Source organism: Passer domesticus, chromosome 3 (assembly GCF_036417665.1).
Source record: "Passer domesticus isolate bPasDom1 chromosome 3, bPasDom1.hap1, whole genome shotgun sequence".
Classification (NCBI taxonomy): domain Eukaryota; kingdom Metazoa; phylum Chordata; class Aves; order Passeriformes; family Passeridae; genus Passer; species Passer domesticus.
Window position 1 is genome coordinate 88,373,874 of NC_087476.1, and position 25,036 is coordinate 88,398,909.

General features: G+C 40.3%; 1 protein-coding gene and 1 long non-coding RNA gene across 29 annotated transcripts in view; one reads left to right on the forward strand and one right to left on the reverse strand.

Annotated features, from left to right (window-relative positions):
• The window catches only part of ESRRG (estrogen related receptor gamma), a 389,256-nt gene that overhangs the window by 209,982 nt on the left and 154,238 nt on the right, over positions 1-25,036 (forward strand). Inside the window, exon 1 of one of the 26 annotated variants that reach the window (XM_064414186.1) lies at positions 20,772-20,961. The exons of 24 other annotated variants lie outside the window; for them this stretch is intronic. In XM_064414186.1, coding sequence (XP_064270256.1) covers positions 20,906-20,961 — 56 coding nt within the window. In that variant the 5' untranslated portion in view covers positions 20,772-20,905. Of the gene's footprint in view, positions 1-20,771; positions 20,962-21,025; positions 21,044-25,036 lie in introns of those variants that run through there. One more of the 26 variants, XM_064414213.1, reaches the window with a different exon arrangement.
• LOC135297059 (uncharacterized) lies at positions 16,027-20,430 on the reverse strand. Of its 3 annotated transcripts, none has more exons than XR_010359081.1 (4): positions 20,239-20,430; positions 18,854-18,992; positions 18,213-18,384; positions 16,027-16,721 (listed from the first exon to the last, which is right to left on the reverse strand). It is a non-coding gene; the product is annotated as an uncharacterized LOC135297059 (long non-coding RNA). The 3 variants fall into 3 exon arrangements; XR_010359080.1 differs by lacking the exon at positions 16,027-16,721 and adding an exon at positions 17,036-17,219 and having other exon boundaries at positions 20,239-20,425; XR_010359079.1 differs by lacking the exon at positions 16,027-16,721 and having other exon boundaries at positions 17,036-18,384; positions 20,239-20,422.

Consider the following 25,036-nt stretch of genomic DNA (forward strand, 5'->3'; position numbering starts at 1 on the left):
GACCTTCTAAAAGCTGCTGCAGTACTTCCTTTAGAGGAAGGAAAAAAAAAAACAACAGAGAAAAACAAACAAAAACATTGTCCAAGGCTTGTTGTAGCATTAAGCTTTTGTTTTGTACACAAAGAAATATATTAATAAAAAGTGGTTTTAAATGCTTATTACCGAGATGGTTTGTTTTGAAACACAGGCTTTTTCACAGCAGTTTTTACACTTCATTGTGTACTATGAAAGACACGCTAAGTAGAGGTTGTCAGGTTCCCATCTGAAGTAGACTACTGCTGGGGAATGGAGCCATTTATGATGCCACTCAAGCAGGACTAATCTAGAGTAGATCTCTTATAAATAACCAGCCAACAAAAATGCCAAATCATTCTCTCTTTCTGATTGAAGCGGGCAGAATTGCTGTTTTAAAGAACAGGAGATGCTCCTTATGAGGACATGTTGCAAGAATTGGTGAATCTTCTGAATGCAGTGGCCCAGCAAACCTCAGCCTTCTGGAGGAATCAAGGCATCATGTAGACGAGGTTTTTGAGAGTTATACTTTGTTTTTCAGACTCCCATTTGATAGACAGGTACTCTCTGGTTATGTTTTTGCATTATTGACTCTGACTGTTGTAAATCTCTTGTAAAACTTCACACTGTGTGTTCCAACCTGCTGTAAGTGGTCTCCCTACATAGTGTAAATGCAGATTTATGAACCCTGCCTTCCTTACCCAGGCTTCCTGAGATCCCATCCTCCTAGCAAGGGATGGGCTAAAACTGCCTTTTGTGTTTCAGATGTGTTTTGGCAACATGGTGCTCAGGCTTTCATTCCTTATTTACATGGCTAGTCCTTCTTATGAATAATTGAACTTCTGTATATTGCTTATGGAAAGGAAGAAAGACAAACCATTTCAAAGTCATGTCCTCTCATTAGGAAATAGGTTCCTGCTTAAAAGAAAGCATATTTGTAAATTTTGGAGGCTAGACTGGCTTTTCCGTGTTTATTATTAGTTATCAGGAGTACGTAATTAACTTAAAAATCATAATTCTGCATTATTGATATGAGGGACTGGGAGGGTAAGTAGGAGGATACTTCTGGCTCCAAGGATATGCTCAGAATTTGCTGATTAACTTGCCTCTTGTTTTGAAAACTACCTATGGCTTTAGGGACTCCTAAAATCTGGAAGGCACCGATTCAGTGCCACAAATCTCCCCACTACAGAGTGCAGCCAGCACTGGTGCTGTTGTCACTCACAGTGCACCTTTACCATGCCAGCATCTACACTCTTGTTTCTTCTGGAGAAAAAATGCTTGGTGAGAAGTAATCTCTGAATGAATAACCACCCCTCATGCTGTTAAGGCATAAGCGAGGTTCAGTGTTCACCTGGTTTTAAGACTAGAGCAGTTTTGTCAAGTTTGCTTTGTTTCCATAATCTTGCATTTAGTTTCTTGCAAATTTCAGATTGACATTAACATAGTTCCTTTTATTAAAAAAAAAACAAAAAAAAACAGAAAACAAACAAAACAAGACAGATCAAATAATTAGTTATAGAAAAACTTGAAGGGTGATTCCTAAGAAAATACAAGAAACACCATCTGTATAATTTTCTACAATAATATTTATAGGTAAACCTTTGTTCTGGCTTTGTACTAGATTAAGTGTATGAATTCATTCCACAAAGATGACTTAAAGGTCCTGTAAAATCATTATGTGGGTGATATATTAATTTTTTCTAGGACTTTGGATGTTTTCTGGAAGTTGCTAGTGCCTAAATAGTTGTGCATATAACTGCAGTTTAGATATTTCCTAATGCATCTTCAAGCCATGTTGGTTAGTGTTCCTGGCAGGTCAGTAATAAAGGGAAAATAATAAAAATTACCTTTCTGTAATTGTTGTTTGATAATGGTATTTTCTTATTTCATCTGTCTCTAGATTAGTTTTGTGCTGGTATGAGTCCATTCTGACTCTATTGAAGTAAATCTTTCAAGTCCAAAGTTGGTGATGTAACTAGCAATAACATTTGGCCCAGTGTAGTCATAAGCATCCATCAAATAAAACCTGTGGACTAAGAACAAGTAAATTCTCATACCTGAATCGAGGTGCATGCACTATTATCTGATGTGAAGAACGACAGGAAAATAATGTCCATACTGTTACTGAGAAGACAGACACGACAATAAGTGTTTTGATACAGTGGGCACCTTGGGGAAAACACAGGTGTGGGATCAAGTAGCAGAGACGAGTTATACCATATATCCTTCAAAATATTTGAATCTATGGTTTTGGGATGAGCAGATTTGCAACAAACTTTCTTTAAAAGAATACTTATGACTTAGAGCAAAGAGGAATGCTAAAGCAGAATAGTTTCTGCCCTAAATAAAGACTGAGCAATGACTGTGATACAGCCAAGTGCAATATCTAAGGTGTTGGTAGGATGTGCTCATTCAGTGCTCAGTGCTCATTGCTGAGTTACTGAAGGCTGGTCAAGGAAAACAGACAAGTGATAGTAACTTGAATATTTATGTAATTTTTTTTGTCTGAGTTTAACATTTGTATAGAACTTCTCTAAAAAAAGCAATGAGTTGCTCAAAATGGTTCCTTAAAATAGAGTTCATTAAAGGTTCTTGTCTTCATCCTACTTTTCAACATTTCCCCTTTTTCAGGTACTCTACATATGTATTATCTGTCTGTGTATTTTTATGATTTTTGGCCTACTGCAGTTTTGTTGTATACAAAATGTCTTAGGGTTCATAGCTCTGTCTCGTGTTTACATTTTTAGCATAGAAATAAGCAAGAATTAGTCTGTCTCCAGCACCAGAAAATGTTCTCTTTTGTGTTGGGCAGCATCACAGATCCTCTTTGTGTCTGACTGTTACTTGTCTCTCAAGGCAGTCAGTAAGATACAATTGAGTGTCATCAGTATGATAGCACTTAATATAATATGCTGAATTGGAATGATAATCCCTTATAGCAAGGCTTGTATTTTACCTGTTAGTTTGCAATGTCTCTTATGCCTGAAATAAATGGAGAAATATGCAAAGGCCAGTCTCTTCACTGGCACAAACAATAAAGATAAAAAAAGCAGAATGCTTGTGTTAAGGTCATATTTAAAAAGAAAAAAACGAAGAAAAAACAAACAAACCAAACAACACAAACCCCTTTGAAGTTAGGGAATAATCTTTTGACGTCAGAAAATTCCAAGGAGGGTTGCTTGAATAGCTGTTGACCTTTACAGTATAGTCAAATAAAGAACATCTAGTACTTGCATTGACTATTCAGATCTGTGGCCAAAAAGTCTTTAAATGTTCCACATTGGAAGGTGGCAACTCATTACATTTCAGGCTGACTTGGGACAGAAATTTGAGTTATTTTCCCTCATTGTGGATGTCTTGCCGTTGTGGTGAAAGTAACTTGAGTCCAGCTTTCAGATTTGAGTATTAACACGGTCTTAAAGGTGTCTCATTTGACTTGGACAAGATGCTAATATCTGAAGATCTCCTAGAGATCTTGGTAGCTTTGAAAAGCCAATCCACCTCTTCTAAAATTGGAGTCAGCAATGAAACAATGAAGTCATGTAATTAATGAAGACTGCTGTCTGCAGTGTGAACTTACTTAATTTTTCATTAACAATAAGTGCTGAAATTACTGCATCACAATATTAGTATTTCTTACATTTCTCCATATAAGTTACTCTGAACTAATCACAGTGCATTTACCAATTTTCACAATATTAGCAACAATCTGTTAGTTGATATTTAAGTCTCTCTTGCCAAAGTATCAATCTCCAAGGCTGAGAAATCTGTTTCTTTGAATAGCAATGTGAGACACTGGCAAGCATTTAAAAAAAGGTAGACAGTGTTCAGCTACTAGTACTTTTCTGGGGAAAAGGGCTGAAATATTTTCTAAATGGGTGTTCTTAGTGCTTGTAGAGAAAAGGTCGTTTAAGGTGCAGAACCATTCTAATATACTTGTTCTGCATCTTTTATTGAAAGTACCACTTTCAGCAGCTGCATCTTTCCAGAGCTAAGTGAAACTGCTTAAAATACTTCAGTGGTGTAAGATTGCCTGATAAGCCCTTCTAACTCAGAGCTTTCAGGTGGTGCCCCAGGATCTCCCAGTTACTGATGTCACTAGTCAATATTTCTGCATTAGATTGCTGGGAATGCAGGTAACACACATTAAGCATCCTTCAGCTTCCGCATTTATCAGTGGAATTGCTTTACCTTGAACTACTGTACAGAGCTATAGGTAAACAGAGAAGAATGTGGTGAGAAGGTACACAGGAGAAGGATTTATACCAGGAAAAGTTGCATCTGCTTTGTTCAATGAACAAAAGAAAATAACGCTTTGAAAGACGGCAAGTATTAGCACGTTATTATCACATCCTACTTTCTGCAGGCAAAAAAAAAAAAAAAAGAAAAAAAAAGAGGAAGTTTAAAGGACAAAAAGAACTTTTCTGAGAGACAGAAATCCTCTCTCTACTATCTACGTATTTAGCATAGATGATGTGGTTTGTGTGCTACAAGTGCCACAGCTATTTTGTCTGTCTGGCGCGTGATGCGTTTTCCAGATTAGAAACATTAGTGCCCTCTATTGTTCATCAGAGAACTGCAAATATTTTTATAGATTATGATCCTTATTATCGTTCTTGGTATCAAACAGATTTTAACAAAACCCATGCACAATATAAAGGCATGCTTCCTTGATGTGAAGCCATACTTTCTTCAGCTAAACTGCTTCATCAAGAAGAGTGTATATGGTTTTTTCTCTATCAACATTCTGCTACAACTTTTTCTGCTTTATGAAATGCAATAAAATAAATTATAATCCCCACTAGGGGAGAATGTCTTGAAATAGCTATAGAAATAGATATTCTTTTTGCTGATATATTTGCTGACAAGTTCACTTTCTGTGTGTATTTTTTTAGTAGCAAAGGTATTTTTAATCAAGCCATTCTTGAGTGTCTGAAAGGAAAGTGTTTTGAAATAAATATTGCCTGGCTTTCCCTCAAAATTATGTTTTATTTCAAGAAATTTTACTTTCATTATTTTTACAGCCTAGCAGAAACATAAGAGAGTGCAACTTTTCATAAGAACAATAGAAAAATAATGTGGCCAAGCTGTGGTTTGTTTTCTTTTTTTTTTTCCTACATTAAAGTGAACTGCAAGAATGACAACTTCATTCAAGCAGATCATTTGGAATTACATTAAACAGCTGCTATTAAACAGCTGACAACAAAGGAGACCATTTTGATCTCGACAGCAGAGAGATTCGAGCAGCATGCTCCCTCAGTGATGCTATGAAGAACACATTGTGCTCTTGTATACCAACACGCAGTGTACTCCCCACTGTGCTTGTTGCCAAACACCGTTTTTTCAAATCACTTTGTATTCAGTCAGGGATCCGGGAAGTCCAAATCCAGCCAGACAAATGCAGAACAGCTTAGTTGAAGCAGCTTTAACAGGTGCCATCAGCACAGACTTGTCGAACCAGAGAGACAAGGCAAACAGCTATGGAGTGGTGGTCAATAGGGTGTGGATTTGCCCCGCTGCACATGATGGCACGGGGTACTAAATAGATTTGTTGGCGCAGAGGCTGGTTTGTGGCACTTGGGTAGAGGGGAGGGAATGTGACAAGGAAAATACGTGGTCACTCCTTACAGACAGAGCCTGCTACACTTTTATGCTCACATTAATTTGTTCTTCTTCAGTCGTGCCAAACTCTGAGTGGACCAGAATAAAATGAGCATACCTGTAAAGGGATAAATGCAGTGAACGTAGGACTGATTTAAGAGGGTGCTTCCCATGCTTGAGATAGTTGACTGAAGGATGAGGAATAAAATAAGAGTGGAGATAATTGGATCGGTTCTTGTCTTATGCTGTCCTTGTCTTTCAGGGTACGAGAGGCATCCCTTCATAATATCATTGTAATCTGCCATTACTCGTAATATGCCATGTGTGCTGCCCACAGAGTTGTGTTAGCCCTTCCCAGTGTGCAGCTGTCCTGCACTTTTAGTGCCTTTTCAGCCATAACCTTGACCCACGCCTGCTGACCTTCTTCTGGAGGTATGGATTTTTTCTCAGGTGGTGTAACAGTGACAGGAAATAGGTTACAATACTTAAAGCAATTGGTTATTTTACCATTTTCTTTAAGTAAGGACATTGTGTAGTGGTCTGTGAATACAAAGGGACATAGTTGATCAGTGAACTAGAATATGTTTTACTGCCTTCTAGAAAAGGAGGGAAAATCCAGCAAATAACTTGGTAAATATTCAGATTTGAATTTCAGTTTGAAATTTAATATTTGCAGTATTGAAGAATCTTTAGCCCCCTGAGAAATTTAGCAAGGCATTAAACTGAATTTTTATGTTCGGTCCTTAGTTTTAATTTTATATCTGTATTTACATCAATAGTTCTTGTCACTTTCACAGAAATTATGTGAAAGAGGATATGAACAGTTGTCAGATGTGGCTCTGCCAGTCACAGAACCATTTTGCAGGCTTGTTTTAAAGAACACGTAAAGTATCAGTAAGGATGGAAGTTATAAGCTTTGCATTAGAAGATGCTTAGCTGGGCCACAAACTGGACACTTTGTTTTACTGTAAGAAAAATTCTACTTTTATTGCCATACTAATGATGGATAAAACCAGGAAGGTGACCTGGATAGAAGTGTTTGGAAATAAATGATTATGAGGAATGTCTGTCCTCTGTTCTTTGTCACACAGAATAGAAAATGGCGAATTGTGCTCATGTTGGATGTGTGCATTTCCACTGTAGAAGAAATAGAGTTTAAATCGGACTGTAGTCATGATGAACTGTGTATCTTGAGTTTAAAAATCCTTGTATGGAAACTTTTGTACTGCACTTTATGCAAAATAATGCAAGCTACATCATATATGAGTTACCTCAATGGTTAGTTCTTCCCCTTTGTTTCATGATGTCTCACAGCTGCATTTGTCTGAAGAACTGTCTTACCTGAAAACCATTGTCATACGTGTAATTAATGATTTCTCATCAAATTAACTCTCTCCTTGCTAAGTTAGATTCTTATGATGCTTGTATGTTTGTGGTGGAGTTGAGTGTTGTCCTTAAAAGCAGTGGTTCTTGGCTGGTAGCAGGTGAACCCATCCTCTTGGGCTCAGCCTCAGGGGCAAGGCTGTGCCTCCTCACTGCTCAAAGCAGCAGAGAAGGTAGATGGAGTTTTGCTTGCAGTCTTTGCAGAAAGCCATCTAGGTATTTCTCATTTACCTCTGACTTCTTTTCTGCTGGGCCCAAAATGTCTCTTTTTCTGAGTTGGATTACATTTAGTGGAACACATTTAGTCTGTATTGATGTGAAAAGAAAGCATTTACTGAAATCAAGCATTATTGTATGACATTATTAAGCCAAGTATTCACATTTACAGAGGTCTGCCCACATCTTATATCCAGCCCCATGCAATGTCTTGTAAGTTTATTTTTAGCCAATCAGGAAAAAAACCTGGAGAGATGACATAAAAAATCAAGTAATAAGCAAATAAAAATCTTAAAGTGATCAGGCTAAAAACGTCTAAAGCAGCCTTGTTTCTTCACATGCTTTTGTATTGGCTTCAAGTAATTTGTCTTTAACTAATACATATTCTTCTCAACATACAGCTCAGTGTTAAGGAGCTGACATTCAATGGCAAGCCACAAGGCTGAAAAGGCAGCATCATGAATAGTGAACTCTCTCTTGGTTTCCTTGACACCTGCATAGTGCATACTGCCAACTATGATAAATGGAGCAGAAATATAGACACTTACTAAAAAGATGGAGCAGAAGTTAAAGGCTGGAGTGAGAGACATAGAAAGATGTATGCTTGATCTCACTTGGAAAGAGAAACAAATGGGTAGGGTAGCAAGTGAAGTTGAATGACATCTTGAAGACAGGAAAGGACTGAGGCTGAAGTGGCAGGAGGCCAGCAAGAAGAGCAGATGGGAGGTGGGACCAGTTTATTACCAAAGAGGCCATTGGATGGTAACAGTGCACATACTGCTAGAGAAACAGATGAGGTGAGCTGATAATTTTTCTGAATTCTATCTGATCGAGTTTCCCATTCAGATTCCTCATTTCTTGAACTTTGCATACTTTTTGGGAAACTTCCCTGGCAGATGGAAGAAAACTGTGCCATGTGACACTCATAAGAGCGATCATCAGAAAGACAGCAGAGCAGGAGTGGGGATTGAGCTGTGTTCCAGAATATTTGAACTTGTGATACAGAATATTTTTGTAAATGGGAATTATTGTGTTTGGAATTCTAAACCATTAGAGAAAAGTAACATTAGAGAAGCATATTTTAATAAAGCTGAATTGGCCAGAACAGTTTTCTCCTTACTGTAGGGATTAGAGAAAATGTACCATGTTGTTTGGCTTCATAGTGGCCACTATTGTCTTACAAATCTTGTGTAAATTGACAGATGAGTGAGTCTGACCTGATGCTGGGAAAAAAACCCCAACAAACCAGCTGACCTTGTAAAAGCCCCAAAGAGCAGAAGAAATGATGTTTTGCCTGCAGGGCTCATTAATTAGTTGAATTTCTCATCTAATCCTTCTGGGTCAGCTGTGTTGCTTAGTCTACTCCAGAAGGGACAGGCTTCTAGAAACCATCCTGACAGGTATCTTCAAGAGGCAATACATGGGCATAAACTGTGTATGCATTCAGCAAGGTAAATGCTGCAACTTATATCCTTGCATGTTAATGAAGGGGTAGAAGTAAGGGCTTATTTTCATTTGGATAGTTACGGCCAGCCTTTTGGATTATCTGATTTGAGATTAAAATAAACCTTGGACCAGTCTGTGGAAAAATGTTTCACTTGGTTTCTTTTCTTCTTTACTCAGCTACCACCTCTTGCTCCCATCTATACTAATTGTCATTTTAATAAATTGACAAAAACAAGTAGTTCCAACAATGTAGTAGTGTATGATAGCTCATAGTATCTCTGACACTACAGTCTAGAAAAGTGTTTCAAAATACTGACATATTAGTAGCAATTATTTAATTCTCTCCTATATTTTATTTTGATCACAGCAAGTGTAAGGACTAAATTTTGCTCTGCACTGCACCCTATTCCCATGCTTTGTATGAAGTTTGGGCGTATGCCTGCACAGTGGAAGGTAAAAGTGATCTGTCACCTTGACAGAGTTTGAGGGATCTGCAGTGTTTTAGGACGTGTGATTCCAGGACAATGGAATGCCTTCTTGGCAATAAAGCCATTCTTGATGCTAAGGATAATAAAAGTTGGCTGTTCCCTTATGAGCACTTGAAAAGGCAGAATGCACTCCAGCCTCTTGCTCCAGCTCATGCAAAGGCAACAACCACAGAAGCTTCTGGTGCATCAATATTAGTAAAATTTAAAACAATGGGCTGCTTTAAGGAGCTTTGGGTTTCCTTTGAATCCGGGTAAGTGCTCTGCCTTCCTCACTGTCTCTGTGCTTAACTGCCTTGTTTTTTGGCAATAGTAATATCATTTTGTGTTAATGTGATGATATTCATGCCTGTAAATCTTCAAAACTGTCTGAGTGAGAAAAAAGTAGAGAATCACTACTCATTGCAACCACCTCTAGGGAGAAATTCAGCATTTGTTCAACAGCAAAGAATAAACTTACCTGGAAGTTCAGGACAATTAAAGTATAAGGCAGCAGTTTAAAATTCGGTGTGCTATGTAAAAGCATATTCTGCTTTAGGATATACTATTTGGGACAAAAAAGAGGGACACTCTACCACCTCCTTCTCCATGCTTGCTACCCTAGGTTACTTCTGTGTATACAAATAAACACGTGGATAACCCCCTTCACTATGAAGTTTCTTGTACTTGAGATTGAGGCCTATTTTGTTACCTGCCCTGAGTATCTGAGAGCAAGAGAGGGACAAGAAGACAGATACAATGTGTAAGTGCGCATATATATATATATATATATATATATAATGTAAAGCCAGACTAAAGCCAAAGTGTCTACAGAACCGTATCACTGTAATTTTTCCTTGCTGTTTAAAGCCCTAGCCTGTATTATAGCTGGCTTAAGTCCTGTCATAACACAAGTTTGATCTGGAGGTTTCAGCTTGTGCAGTTTTTTTCGTGTCATTTCTTACTTTTAAATCAGATGATATTAATTTTGAAGGAATTAGCCGGAAATTTCCTCGTAGTGCAATGAAATGGCATGAGTTAGCCAGCCTAGCTGCTAAAGGTTTTCTAATGAAAACTGGGGTGATATGAAATTTCCATGATAAAAGGCTCTATAGGTTTCATCTGCTGTATTAAATACCAGCCTAAAAGGGATGGCGGGAGTCACAAATGGTTGACTAGATATTATCTACTTTTGCATTCCGGAGACACTCCTTTACGCTCCAAACAAAGCCTGAAAATCTAGAGGGTTCGGACTGTTTTCTTCCTTGAGGCTGGCGAGCTCCTTCAAAGTCTCGATCGCTTTTTCTTGTAATTTATTGTTATTCTCTTACCCGGTTCCTTTTCGGCTGCCGTGCGAGGGTGTCAGGCTGTGGCGTGGCCAGGTGTTTGTGTGACCGCCATCCCCCAGGGCCAGGGGATGGGGGGGGGGGACGCCAGGAGGTGTTGAGTGCTGAATGTTAAGCTCGTTCCTTTGTATGGCTTAGAAAATCTCTGTTGTCCGGAATTGTACAGATAAGGCCAGGCCCATTTGCTTCATTGTCAGGCAATGTAGCTGAATAGAAATGCAAATGTGACATAAGGGGACTGCGCTGGGGAGGCGTTTGCTGTTACCTCCTCTAACAGTGCTCCTGGCTGTTGGAAAATTCCTGCAGAATCCAAGGGGTGGGGGGGCGTGTTTTTTGGTTTGGTTGTTTTGGGGGTTTTTTTAAATAATTACCTATAGGTTCTAGGGAAGAGTCTCCTAAAGAAAATGCCTCTCCCTTGTAGATGCTTTTATTTTTATGCAGTGGAACGGCTCGGTTTTAACTCCCTTATCAAGAACTGCATGCACTGCCCAGACTAAATTGGGAGCATCTCCACACTGTTTGACGAATAGATTTTTTGTAAACTGATTTAGCCTTTTCATTGTTTGCGTTTCATTATATAGCAGACTTCATGTCACAAAATCGGTATTCATTCAAAATAGAGAATTTAGAGATAGGACTGTAGCCAGATAAAAAAATATTGCACAGCTCAGGTCTATTAACCATAGAATAATAGCAAGTCAGTGATCCAAGGGGTAGTTCTTCTGCAGGGAAGGGCTAACATAACTGAGGTCAGGAGTCAGACCTCAGGACTTCAAATGTGGCTGTCACCAGATTCACAAGTAAATCTACTGGGAAAACAGGGAGAATGAAGGAACCTTGCAGGATAAGGAGAGAGAGAGGCAGCCCAGCTCTTTCATCTTAAATCTGAGGCTTCTCAATGGATGAAGAATAAAAGTCTGATTTGCTAAGTGCTTCACTGTATTCAAAAACTCCAAGGTGCATCTTCCAAAGCATGATTCAAGGATCTAACTCAGTAAGGTTTAAAGAATTTATTTACAAAAATAACATTAAAAGAGAGCCTATTCTTGTTTTTCTGCCAAATTCATTATTGAATAAAAGACTGTTAGCATTCTGAAAATATGTGTACTAAATGCAAACAGTCCTAAAGAATGCAGATGCGGCCTTTAATAGCACTGGAGAAGTTTATGCTAATACCTTGGGAGCAGATAATCTGAAGTTGGAGTAAACGGGTCAGTTGGAAGACTGAATTGCAACTTTTCCTTTTGATATTTTATGTTTTAAAGCCTTTCCAAATTTTTAAGCCTATTGTTTCCTTGACAATAATAGAGAAATTCTTATCTGTCTCTTAACAGTCACACTGTAATGATTGTATGCAGAAATTGCTTTAGATTTTCTTGCTGTAACAGCTCCCTGGCATTATCCTCCAGCTTATAAACTGCAGCTGCTTTGGACATAGTCCTGGAAGGGTTCAAGGCAGGTAACAGCAAGGGTGTTCCTCAGGATATCAGTATTTCATTGGGTAGTATTGTTTGAACTTAGGCTCAGATAAATTGTAACCATATTATTCTGGGTTACCTGATAGGTAAAGATAGTGCATTATGACACTAGTGTTAGATCTGTTTTCTAGATGCACAAAAATGGATGAACTTTCAGGAATTCGGTAATCAGGAATCTGTTATGCAATGTTAAAGCATTGTAGGTAATCAGGAATCTGTTCTGCAGTGTTACAGTATTGAGTGGGGCATGTGTGCTGCTCAAGTCAACATGCATTTGTTTGAGAAAAGAATGTAAAATCAGACTGTCAGCTGGAAGCTCTGTAAGTTTGGAGGGACAAAATTAATTACGTGGCTTCTAACGAGAATGAAAGATGGAGACACTCACTTCTGTATGCATGTCTTGGTTCAGCTTACTTTCTTGCCCTCTCTTTTTTGTGTATGAAGATACATAGGTAACCAAGAGCCTTTAATATAACACATTTCCATGTGGTTTGTCTAGGTATAGGCACACACACAGACACATACCTGCAGTAATTGAACCAAATTTTTTGTGATACAAGTATCAGAAGTGCAGTAAGTCTAAAGGCTATATTTTCTGGATCAATTCACACCTTGAGTGACTGCTTTAGCAACGAAATATTGACTGGATCTGCTTAAAAGTCATACTGCTGTTTTATTGCTTTATTCAGCATAATCAGAATCAAATAATTATCATTCTTACTTTTCCTTTTTTTATCTGTGAAATAAAGACATTTATGTCATAGGCAAGTTAAACTTGATTTCTCGAAATGTAACACCTGAAACAGGGGCAGAACTGGTGGGAGGAATAAACAGGCTAATATGAAAACTGAAGTTTGCATGTTTCTTAAAAAATAAGCTATAAATTCAAATTTGCAAGTAAATTAATTAAGTTGAAAGAGCACATGCATAGTGTTTACACCTTAACTATTATACATGGAGCTACAATCTATTGATTTGAGATTGAATAATTGAACAGGGCTAACTGTCTGGTCAATAGAAGTGAAGCTGCTATATGACAGAAATAGAGTTGATAATAGAAGGCTTCAGCTGCAGAAGGATGTCATTATGATTATATGCTGTCATTTGAACATACATACTAATAAAGCTAGAAAAAAAGGCTTTCATTGTATTAATGAAATGTAACACAGGTGTTTTTGTTAAAAGTGTGACTCTTCTGTATTGTATTAATGACATTAATGTTTCCTTAAATGTTAGAATACAAGTCTACTAGAGATAGCAGGATTGCTGCACGTGTGTTGGTGTGCACTGGCATCTTCTTGGTGGGCATTCTAAATCTCCTACCCACCACTTAGGGGAAAGGAATATAGCAGTGGGCAGCAGCGTCTTAGTGCACCCTGACACATCAGGCCTTGGGCTTTCAGGGGGCTGGAGCTGAAGGGCCTGAGAAAAAAACAATTGGTGGTGAATTCCACTTTTCTTTCCAACTCCTGGAACCACACAGGAAGCTGTATATCCATGATAACCTGTCTTTTAAATCTCTTCTTCTTAGTGGTTGGGAGAAGTACAAGGAGTTCTTAATGTCCCCCTGTGCCCATGAGTTCAAGAAATCATGTAACCTGGAGTCTAAATATGCCTCTAAACAAAGTGTACATTTTTGAGTGCTCAGTCAGTCAGCTGATACAAGCTTTTAAAAAGGCACATATACCAAAACAAAAATCAGAGTTCTGTTACTACAGGGATAGGGTTCAGTGGCCTTCATGTAAGCCTCTACCTATTTTAGATCTGGGTGTCTAGAGATAAGGGTAGCTATTACTTTATGGGGAGCAAGAATTTGTTTACTCTTGAGCCTCTGAACTCAGCCTTTGTTACCAGTGGTTTCAGAGCTGTTAATTTTCCATGGTGAAAGCTCTTTTCACCAGCACAATCAGGTTATCCCTAAGCTAAAGACGTTTCATTAGTCTCATTTGTCTCTAGCATTAATTCTGTGCCAAATTCTTGCTTCCTAGGTCAGTGAAATGTTAGAAGAGAGAGAATCTCACCTCGATCTTGGAGAGAACAGTTATAGGCTGCTCTATTATATTGAATTGTTCCTTAATAGTTATGGATAACAGGACAACCGTGTAGAAAGTCCTTACTTGACAAACAGACTAGGGGTTTGTGATTTTCAGTACTTAAAATAGATGCTTTCCTGAGGTTGGTGTTTATTGTAGCTAATGTGAGCTTAGTTTAGCGTTCCTTGCACTTTTAAAAAGAGCAACTCTTTTAATCCATTGTTTTAAAAAGCATGCATTAGATGTCAGAGAACATAAAGACAGCATGTAGAGATAACCCTGATGTAAGTGATAGTTCCAGTTGTCTAGTGTATGGATAAAAGATTTCCAAGGCTTATGTTACTTGGCAGTTCAACATGATGTAGCTGTTTGTTAATCAGAGAACACATGAAGAACAAAGGATGGAGAACAAAAATGTTGAAAAAAGTGTTGTATAGCTAGAAGATGTACAGTGGGACAAGTAATGGGGGGGTAGGATTGGATAAAGCAGTCATGGAAACAATGAGCCATAAGAGGGCAAAATTTGTTTCACTTTGTTTCTTGTGACTGGAGTTTGTTGGTAAAGGGGATAACATTTTGTATTCAGGCAGAGAGCATGTTCTGTAAATCTCTTCAGTTACCCGTTCCCTGTGTGTCGCAATAGATTAAGTCGCTGTGTGATGATATGACACCGCCATCACTCGTCTTCCTGGGATATTGCTGGAGGCAACAACAAACCTGTGTCTTTGGCACATGTGAAGGAATTTAGTGCTTGAGGGGTTAAATTACACAGGCTCCCCTGTGGATCAGCTTATGCTTGGACAGTAATAATAGCAATAACATTAATAATAAAAATGCCAGAGCGAAGGGAGTGGAGGGGGAGCAGGGGGAGAAAAAGGCAGAAGAGTGATGGAAGATGGGCTGGGACTGTCGGGGGTGGGGGCAGGCAGGCTGGAGGATGCGTTCCGTACAGCAGGTGTCCCGGCTCCATGTCAGATGTCGTAGGAGCCTCTGCGACATGGACATGCACAAATAGACGGCGCAAAACCTTTGAGGGTGATTGGTGGCTCTGTGCGTGTCTGCGCTCTTGCTTCAAGCCATGATATCCTAGGGCAGTGTAACAAGCAATTCATGTCAGCTCACAGTAAAGATTATTGGTGTTTTCACCGGGGAAATATTTACGCTCCATCCTCTTCTATTTTTAGCGTTTTGAGCTTGCAGTCAGGTAGAAGGGCAGGTGGGGGAGTGGGGAGAGACCCATTGAGGGACATGTCTCATGCCTCAATTAGATGGAACTAAACCCCTAATCTTGCTCAGGAATAGCTGCTGATGCTAAGTTTTCTTCTTTCACTTCTGGTTTAGTGGGATATTACATTTCACTGCAGTATAGGTGATAGAATGGGATGTATGTCAACTGGTATGTTTTGATTCTAATAGAAAGCATAAATGCATTTTAAGGAAGGCCCTTTTACATAGGTAAGGCCTCCAAAAAAACCACCACCAAAAGGTGATATAAGTGCAGAATAAAGTGTTGGGGTTTTAGGTTTGCTATTTTATTTTTTTTAATTGCTGGATAGAAAAGCCATCACAGTAAAAGACAGCAATTTATTGCATTGCTGGGAAAAAAAATACAAAAACCCAGCAAAACAAAACAGAAAACAACAAACAAAAAGAGAAATCTGAATTTCTTTTTCAGATTTGTTGTTTATCATAATAATCCTTCTAGTGAAAGGGGCTAATTTACTCTTTCTGTAGGAATATTTTAAGTGTGATTATCATAATATCACAGCTGCTGAAAAGGTCTAAAATAGGGCATTGACCTTGAACGTGTTCCTGCGTTTAGTATGTGGTGCTTAACATTCAAGAAACAATACAACTGCAACTCATTTATTAATGTATAATCTCAAAATGTTAACTCTTGCTCTGTAAAAACATGCCACAAGGATTGTAGAAAGCTTGCAGTATCCCATGAAGTACATGTGGTATTTTATCAGTGTAAATATGTATAAGATTTTCAAGATATCTACTGGGAATACTCCATAACTAAAGTAAGTTTTCCCTTTGGTACTGCACTAGTTTATGATTTAATTTTTACTGACATTCCACCAGTCATATTATTAGCTTCACAAAATGAAAGTGAAATAATCCTGTATTAATTAAACAGAGCAACTGAATTCCCTCAGTCATCTTATCCTTGGCTGTCTGAGACAGAAATGTACTTCAGTTTCTCTGAAGAAACTTACACTAAAAAAAGAGCTTGGGGTAATAGTGAGATATCCATATTGAAGTGTGTGCCTGAATTATCTTTAGGGAGGAGACTTTTTGTGGTGGTTAACAGACAATGTGCATGTGGCTCCCTCCTCCTGGTGTTTTTTTTTTTTCTTTTTTCTTTTTCTCTCTTTTTTCCTTTCTTTCATTTTGTGAGAGGCTTTGGAAAAGGTGTTTCATCAAGAGAATAATTATTTATAGCAGTGTGAACAGATTATATTCTGTACCAGTGAAAGCAGTCATTTAAATACCCATACCCATGCCCTTGAAAATAAAGCAAGGAGAAAATATGGAGTATTTATTTGAGACCAGATAAATTGAATGTAGTTCAGTAACATGGTAAGGCAATTGCTGTTATTTCACAGAGACATTTTTTATATGCTGGGATTGAATGTAGCAGCTAAAGCTAAAAGCCTTGCTCCATGTATTTGTGAACACGCTGTGGAAAAGTTCTAAGGAGCATCAGAGATTGTGTTGCGTGAGCTTTTTCCCCTAAGATCAAAACAAAGAGTAATTAATGCTAAATGCAGACTGAAGAAGGAGATGGCTTTCAAGTAATAACTTGATAGTATTTGTCCAACTATATACAAACAGGTGAGCAGAATTTGGAACTTCTGAGGTGTTAGTTTTTTAATTCACTAGCAGCATATCCAGGGGTGCACCGAGTGCCTTCCAATGAGAAGCATAAACAAGGAGTAGACAGTGGCAATGCTGTTCTAATGTTATTCTCACTGTAGCATTGAGTGAGATCACATCTGAGTTGTGTTTCTTTAATTAGTGATTGTGAATAAAAAGAAGATCACATATTTGATGACACTTCAGTATTTATTTCAAACTCTTAACAATATAGTATTTTCCGGCTGGACTTTGAATAAACCTCCATGGTACTGCAAATCTTCATCTAAAGTACGCTTATTCCCAAATAAATCCTTGGCAGCTACCAGACTTTCATATTGTTGCAGCTTCCCTGCTGGCTTCAGCTTTTTGCTCCTATTGGTAAATACACATTTGACACAATGCACTGTGAGGTCTCTGTGAAGTGCCACTGAACCTCACTTCAGTTGCCTTGAGGTGGTTATGCTTTAAGAATCTGGCTCTTCTGATGCCTTAATTTCTGTAGTATTTAGATGTGAAGATGCTTAAAGATGTACTGTTTGGCACACAGGAATAATTAGGTGCACAGAGAGACATGGAAATGTAGGTGCTGCTCAGAAATGCCCCTTGACTGGTACAGGCACCCCTGATGATTTTTTCCTTCCCCTCTCTTGATTCCGTTACCACTGTTTAGTATAGACTCCTTGTGGTAAGATTTTGCACTGTACATTTGGATAAGTTATTGCAGATGTGTGTTTGCATGCATGTTCTTATTGTGTATTCCCTGACAAAATTCAGTAAACTTTTACCTGGATTGCCTTCTCGGTGCTGCCCACCCCCTCTTTCCAGCTACTGCTTTTATTTATTTCTACAGAAGAGCTTAAAATGAAGCTACAGTTAGCCCCAGCTTATTTGCTGCAGTAATCTCTTTCTTATCTTTTTTTTTTTTCCACTTTCCCCAAACTGATCTGTAACAGTGAAACCCAAGTTCAAGAATGTAGTTGGAATTCCAGGCCCCAGTCTGGTGGAGGTGACACTTTCAGTCCCTGGGGGAAGAAGCCAACTGCTTTGTTTATCAACATGCAAAGTACAGCACGGTATTTCTGGTTCTCCAAGAGGCAGCACTGGCAGGGCAGAGAGCTGCTTGCTCGGATGAAAGATGCTTGATAGAAAACTAGTGACAGCTCACAGGGCGAGAGGAAAGATGCATTTTTTGGGGGTGTAGAGGAGCGTGGGGGACAACAAGCTCACAAGGTAGTGGAAACTATAGGAATGTGAAAACGAGGGCTTACAGGAAGACAGACCGTCACAGAAGGAGAGACCATCGTGTTTCAGCCCCTGAATATAAAATCTTAGGAGATAATGAACAAAAGTAGGAATGAAGCTAACCTGTGCTTCGGTGAGTTTCAAAATGGATTAGCTGTCAGATTTTCAGGAGGGTGTTTTCCAATGAATGTAATACAGAAAAGTGACCATATCAAATCATGCATGTACAGGGAGTAATTTATGGCTGATATTTCTATACGAAAAAGACATATACATCCAAAGATTTGAAAGAATTCTGGAATCAAAAACACAGAAAAATAAGCATTTTGGGTCTAAATCTATAAACAGACATACTCTTATATACTTACAAATCTATACACAGAAATACACAGTACAAACAATATATTTGTTTGCATGTTTTGCCCATGTGCACATGTATATTTTGAGTTTATATAGTCATACTGATGACTATACATAAAGACATCCTATTCAAGTTCTGATTTGATTCCAAAATCTACATTTATCAAATTGTTACTTAAAGAGGATGTTCTAGCAGAGTAACATGATTTAATGCCTCCTGTTTTAAAATCTGGTAAAAACTGATTTTTTTTTGGTCCCCGATGTTTCTACAGAGTACTTAAATTTTACTCTACATTTCAGAGCTTTTTAATTCACTGCTCACAAGCAAATTTACATCTTAATTACAGAGTTCACATTTAACAATATAGACAGCATAATGCTACTGGTAATTAAGCTTTTACTACCTGCTTTTATACAGTAGTCTGAGCTGTAGTTTTGCTGTGTGAGTTCCGATTCCTAAAATTACAAGTATTTATACCAGGTTTGTAGGAAGCAGGCCCAGTCTTCAGATAAGGTTAAATTCAGAACGCTGGTATCTCGTTGCTGTAAACATACACAAGCATGTCATATTCCTGTATATGTTGGGATTTGGTTCTGTTGCTGTATATTTTTTGGTAAAATGCTGTGAGACAGATCTGGAGAGGGCATTTCTGTGAATAGTATTACTGCATTCTGAGGGTTCACACTGATTTGTTTTGATCTAAAAGACTGCCATTTGCATCATGTTAGGGCTCCAGTCACAAAAGATTTTTTTAAGAGTTGAGCTGCATTCTAAGAAATTATTGTCTTTCCAAGTGTCAGTTTGGCTTTTTTCTGGACAGAAACAGCCTGCATCTGTTTTCATTGGTAGGGACAGAAATGCTTTGAACCTGGAAAATATGTATGGTGCCTTAGTTCTAATACTAAGTAAAGGTGGTAGCTTTTGAGAAAAAAAAAATCATCCCATATTTATTACTGATATTTTCAAAACAGGATATTGCATGTGTTTCAGGGCAAACAGTGTCTCTAATGTCCCTAATTGAGTACATTCTTTGTGTTGGAACAAGTTTAATCAGGAATCTTTCATACGCCAGAGAACAACTCTGAGCTGGCTGTAAGCAGTGTTTTGCTGGAACCGGGCTTGGTGATGTTTATGCAGGCATGCCTACAGGGATGTGTGTTTATTGCCCTTTTAGTTCAGCAAAACTTACTTTACAAAAAACCCAAACCCCCCAAACACTGTAGAGGTCTAGGCACCCTCCCAGATTTACTACTGCAGAGTTACTCCAGTGCAGCCCTTATCTCATTAAAATGAGGCAGGCTCAGTTGGTCCACTCTAATCCCTGCACACTAACAGATGAGATGGATCAGTTCTGGATCTTTTCTTTCTCATTTTTAAATATACACATCTAAACACACAAATAGTCGTATAGGAGCATATGCTTTACACGTATATATATATAAATAAACACACGCACCCATGTTGTATAGGAACACGCGTACCTGTATTTGCTCCCAGTTGCACCCATTATGTTAAGGACTGGATTTGTGCTCGTTTTGTTAGGAATGTTTTGGGGGTTTTTTGGTTTGGTTTTTTTTTTTTTTTTTTTTTGTTTTGTTTTGTTTTTTAACTAAGTAGAAAGGAAACTTTGAATTTTAAACAGGAAATTAGATATCTCTATATTAGACAGTTGTGTAATTTTTATATGTTTTTATGTATAATATCATATATACATAGTCAAATTCCAGCCCGCTCCCGCTCCCCTTTCCCCCCGAAAGCAACTCGCACGACAATGAAAAGTTGAGTTACCCAGAGGCTTCGGCAGGCCGCGCTTGGCGTTATAATTATTTGTTTTTCCCCGGCGCCGAGCAGTTCCAAAGGTTAGGGAAGCGGCGTTCAGGAGAGCGCGCCGGGAGCCGAGCCCGGCTGCCGCCACAGCGAAACGCCACGACCGGCAGCGGCGGCGGCGCAAACTTCATCCTCTACCTTTGCGCGCAGTCCTTAACCGGGAGCCTGCCAAGGTACCTGCCGAAGTTGGGGCCGGGCGGGAAGGGAAGGGAAGGCAGGAAGCGGAGCGGGCCGCCCCCGCCGGTGGGTCCGGCGGCGCGGGCCCGTCCGCGGGCTCTGCCCCGGCCGCCGCCGCCGCCGCCTCAGGCCGCTCCCCCGTCCCCACCCTCTACCTGCCGCGCGCCCCGCGCGCCGGGCCGCCCCGGCGCCCTTGGCGCCTGATTGGCCGCGGCCCCACCAATCGGCCGTCCCCCCGGGCCGGGGGGATGCATATGTACAGCCCTGCTGCATATTCATGAGCTCCGCGCGGGGCTTTAAGTCCTTGATTAGGCGCGCGGGCGAGCTTTTGGTCCCCGCCCGCCGCCGCCGCCGCCGCGCCCGGAGCGCGCCCGTGCCAAGTGCGCGGCGCTCGGCCACGGAAACTTTGCTTTCACCGCGGGGGCGCACGGAGGATGGTCGCCGGGCGCACATGGATTCGGTAGAACTTTGCCTGCCGGAGCCGCTCTCCCTGCACTACGAGGAAGAGTAGGTACCGCTCCCCGCCCCCACCCCACCGCCGCACGCCGCCTGCCCCAAAACATGACAGGCGCCTAAGACGCCGCTGCAGGTAACGCTGCGCCGCGGCCGCGGGCGGGAGCCGGCCCGGGGCACTGCGCGGCCGCTGCGCGCCGTGGGGGGGGCCGGGCGGGATGCGCCCGGCGGGAGCGGTGCTGGCGGCAGGCGAGCGCCCGGCCCCGCGGCCGCCCCGGCGCTCGCCATCTGACAGGTGCGCCGGCAGCGCCGGCGGAGAGGCGGCGGCGGGCGGGAGGGCGCCGGCCGGGAGCGGCCGCCGGCGCGGTGCCCGGTGCGGTGCGAGCGCCTTGCCGGGGGCGCCGCTCCGGACCCGCGGCGTCGGCGGCCGGGGAGACGGCGGGGGGCACTTGGCGGGGTCCGCGCCGCACGGCGTGTCCCTCCCCGAGCCTGCTGCTCCCCACAAAAGGCAGCCGAACACACTTTCTGAGGAGCCGCAGTTCTTGGCTGGCACTTCTCAGCTACCTGGCGGAGTGACTCCGGCGGAAAGCGTGGCGCCCAAACAGAACCGGGCGGTCTGGGGCTGAGGAGCGGCTCCTGAACTTGAGTTCAGCCTGCAGCCGGGATTAAATATTAGTATATCACGGGAGCTGTCACCGGTTCATTTTTCTTCTTGTCGAGCCACTTACGTCGCTGTGCCCCGGTGTTAGGCCGGGAGTGACAGACGGGAGCGCCGAGGAGAAGCCCCGGCCGGCAGCCAGCATCGCCCCAGCCGCGGCCGCGGAGAGGCTGCACAGGAGGTGACAGTGTACTATAGGTAGATGCCCACTAGCTGTCCTTACTGCCTGCACAGTGCATGGCTGGTGGTAATTAAGCCAGGCATGAAAAGTGAATTGCCGTGATCGCATGTTAGGGAAATAAGATGGGAAGTAACAAATAGCCTGGCTCGCAGGAATACAGTTTGGGAAGGGGACGCGGGGAAAACCCACTGTAGTGTTTTGGGGGTAAAGAAAAGAAAATAAACAGAGATAGGGTGCCCTCTCAGCTATGGCTTATAGGTCATAGCTGTATGTATATAGTGTAAGATAGCTTCATAATGTAAGAATGCAGTTTCCACAGCTTTTCCTAACAGTGACAAATTTTTCATAAAATACATAAAAAGACGATAAGTTGAGTATTTTATGGTTGTGGGGTTTTTTTTTCCCCTGTGGGTTTTTCAAACCCCCCCAAAGGAGCTTTCTTGAATTTACCTTCTTACAGCTAATTTGAATGATTAGTTTAGATAAGCGTCTTAGAGTAGATGCATTTAAATGAAATCGGGGCACATGTCTTTTTGGCTCTGGTGCAAGATACAAACTAATTTTTTTCTTCTTCTGACTCAATTAAAAGTCATCTCAAAACACTCAATATATTGTCTGAGTGCAGGGCTAGAGGCATGTGGGATTGAGTGGACACAGAAAAAGAACTAACATTCAGAAACATATCTGCTTCTACATCTCATTTAATAAACACCAGTTTTACATGTTAGATATATTATATATGTTATATATATTATATTTACATGTTTACGTTAATATCCATAATAACTGGGATTGAGCTACATACTGTAACATGCATATGCACATGCATAAGGACATACAAATAGATGTAGGAGTTTCTGCAGTTCTTATGGATGAGAGTAGAGAGGATTCAAGCTACAAATGGTCCGAACATTTTGGGAGTGCACAGATATCTGTGTGACCATCACTAGGTATGCTTTGATTTTAAGGCAGAGCTTGTTAAAGAATGCAATAACTTAAAGCCAGCTGCAGTATTAGTTTTTTGCTCTTTCAGCAATAACAATAGCACTAATAATTACTAATAGTTAATAAGCTAACAGATGCAATAAATATATTTGCTCATTTTGACGTATGTGTCAGTTTAATAATTCTAAATGAATCACTGCGTTCATAATGGGAAATCTCCTTCAACCTCTGATTAAAATGTAACGTTGACTAAAGGATTATAGAGCGGACTTAATTTTACCGACTGTTTTAACAGTTGTCACAGCTGTTGGAAGAAGGAAAGGCAATTGAAACACTCAAAAAAAGCAGAGGGTTAGGGAGGGGAGAGAATAGAAGTAGTTTAGTAAATTTAAACACGGTCTCTGAATGCCAAACATAGAAAATTGAGGAGATTTGTAACTCCAGAAAGCTTCTGTGCGCTGTGTTTTGTGGCTTACTGTGTTTCATTCATTTGAACATGTAGCTGCTTTCTCCATTTCTCCGTTTAAAAATGTGCAAAAATGTTTATATGTGAAACAAATTCACCTGTTCCCATGTATAGATTTTCATTTTACAACAGAACCGATACAATACTCTGACAAGAAATAAAGGTTGCATAGAATGGCTGTAACATTTAAAAAGTGGACGTAGGTGTCACAGCATGTGAGTACTTCAGTGCAGTGATGGTTGGTGTGAATATTTTATATTTTTCTAACCGTTCTCATGTTGCGATGTAGGAATGGTCTGTGGAGTCACCCTGTGAGTCTGGCTGGGTTGTGTTTGTGTATGGATGAATATGAGCATATGTTTTACTCACATGTACATATATTTGTGTGTTTGCATGTGCACTAGGTGATTATGTGGTAAACACAAAAGAGTTTATGTCAGTTTCACTCTTTAAAATATTTTGGCATAGCCTCAAATTGCTGAAGAATTTCTTTAGAAGTGTCTTTCATTCGTAAAGGCAGGAGAAGGGCAGACTGAAGAACGCTTTTTTGTGAAGTGGGAAGCAGCACTTGATTCCGCTCCACGGTTTCTCCAGGCTCTGAAGGTCTTTAACCTCGCCCGTTTGTCTTATTAGATAGCTTGTTACAGTAATTCCTGAGAAATAAAGCCCCAGGCTGGTGTTCCAGTGGGTACCCGGTGTGTGGGGTGGCGTAGCCCCTGCCTGGGCTCTCCCAAGGCTCTCCCCTTGGGCAGCAGGCAGGCCTTGGTCCCTTCTTCCTTCCCTGTTTCTGGTCGTAGGGCTTTGCTTTTTTGGTTCTGCTGCACTGCTGGCAAGTTTTGAATCCTACAGGAAGTATAAAGAGTTTCTGCTGAAATGCCTACCTGGCAGATTTTCCTTTACTGGGGCTTACCCCTCTTTTAGTGATGGGTGCTCATTTTAATGTGTTTATGGTTGTGCTCTTTTATTTACTGAGCCTGGTGCGTTGCAGCGGTAATTAACCCATGTTATTAGCAAAGCCCTTGTGGATATCCATTAATTCTCTCGAATGGCAGATCATTTTTTCCATACTTTTTTCCCCTATTTTCTCCTAAGAATCGCTGTCCTTTTTCTGACAGACCTTAGGCTTTAACATTTCCTACAAATTTCTTTTTAAACTGAGGCAGGTAGAAGGGCATCATCCCCATAGTTCCATAATAAAGAATAACTATTGTCTTAACAAACTGTTTTCAAGGATGCTAATGGGAAGCAAAACAACTGTGAGAATCTGTAGGGAACAATTTATTTAATTATTATTTTTCAAAACACATGCTTAATGATAAGAAAAGAGATGAGAATTTTCTTAGCCTTTTTTTTGTGTAGCTGCATTAGCTGTTGTGAATATTTTAACGTTCATATTTTAATCAGATTTCAACTTAGTTAATAGCACTTTGGGCATTTAAAAAATATTGAGCCAGCAGAAAAATACTTGTGCTTGCACTGCTGAGAAAAGATAAGGGCCACCTCATTAGCCAACCCTACTTTTGCAATTAATTTCAAATACATGGTGCTATTCATCAAATAGAAACGGTAACTTGTCTATGATAATATTTAACAATACTTGAAGCCCACTTTGCTTAGAGTAGCTAAAAAGTATGATATGTCTATTTTCACAGATATGTCAGTCCACATGCTGTGCTGCTATTTCTGTATATTACAAAGTTACAATAGAAAAATTGTGGTATAGAAATATGATATATTTATGATACAGGATTATTCGTTTTACAGAACTGTTTTTAAAGGATTGACCCTGGGCCTGCAGGGAGGTTGCTTGCGCCTCTCTGGAAGTATAAGTAGGAATGAAAAAAAATGCTTATTTAACCTTTCAAGGAAGTATATAAAA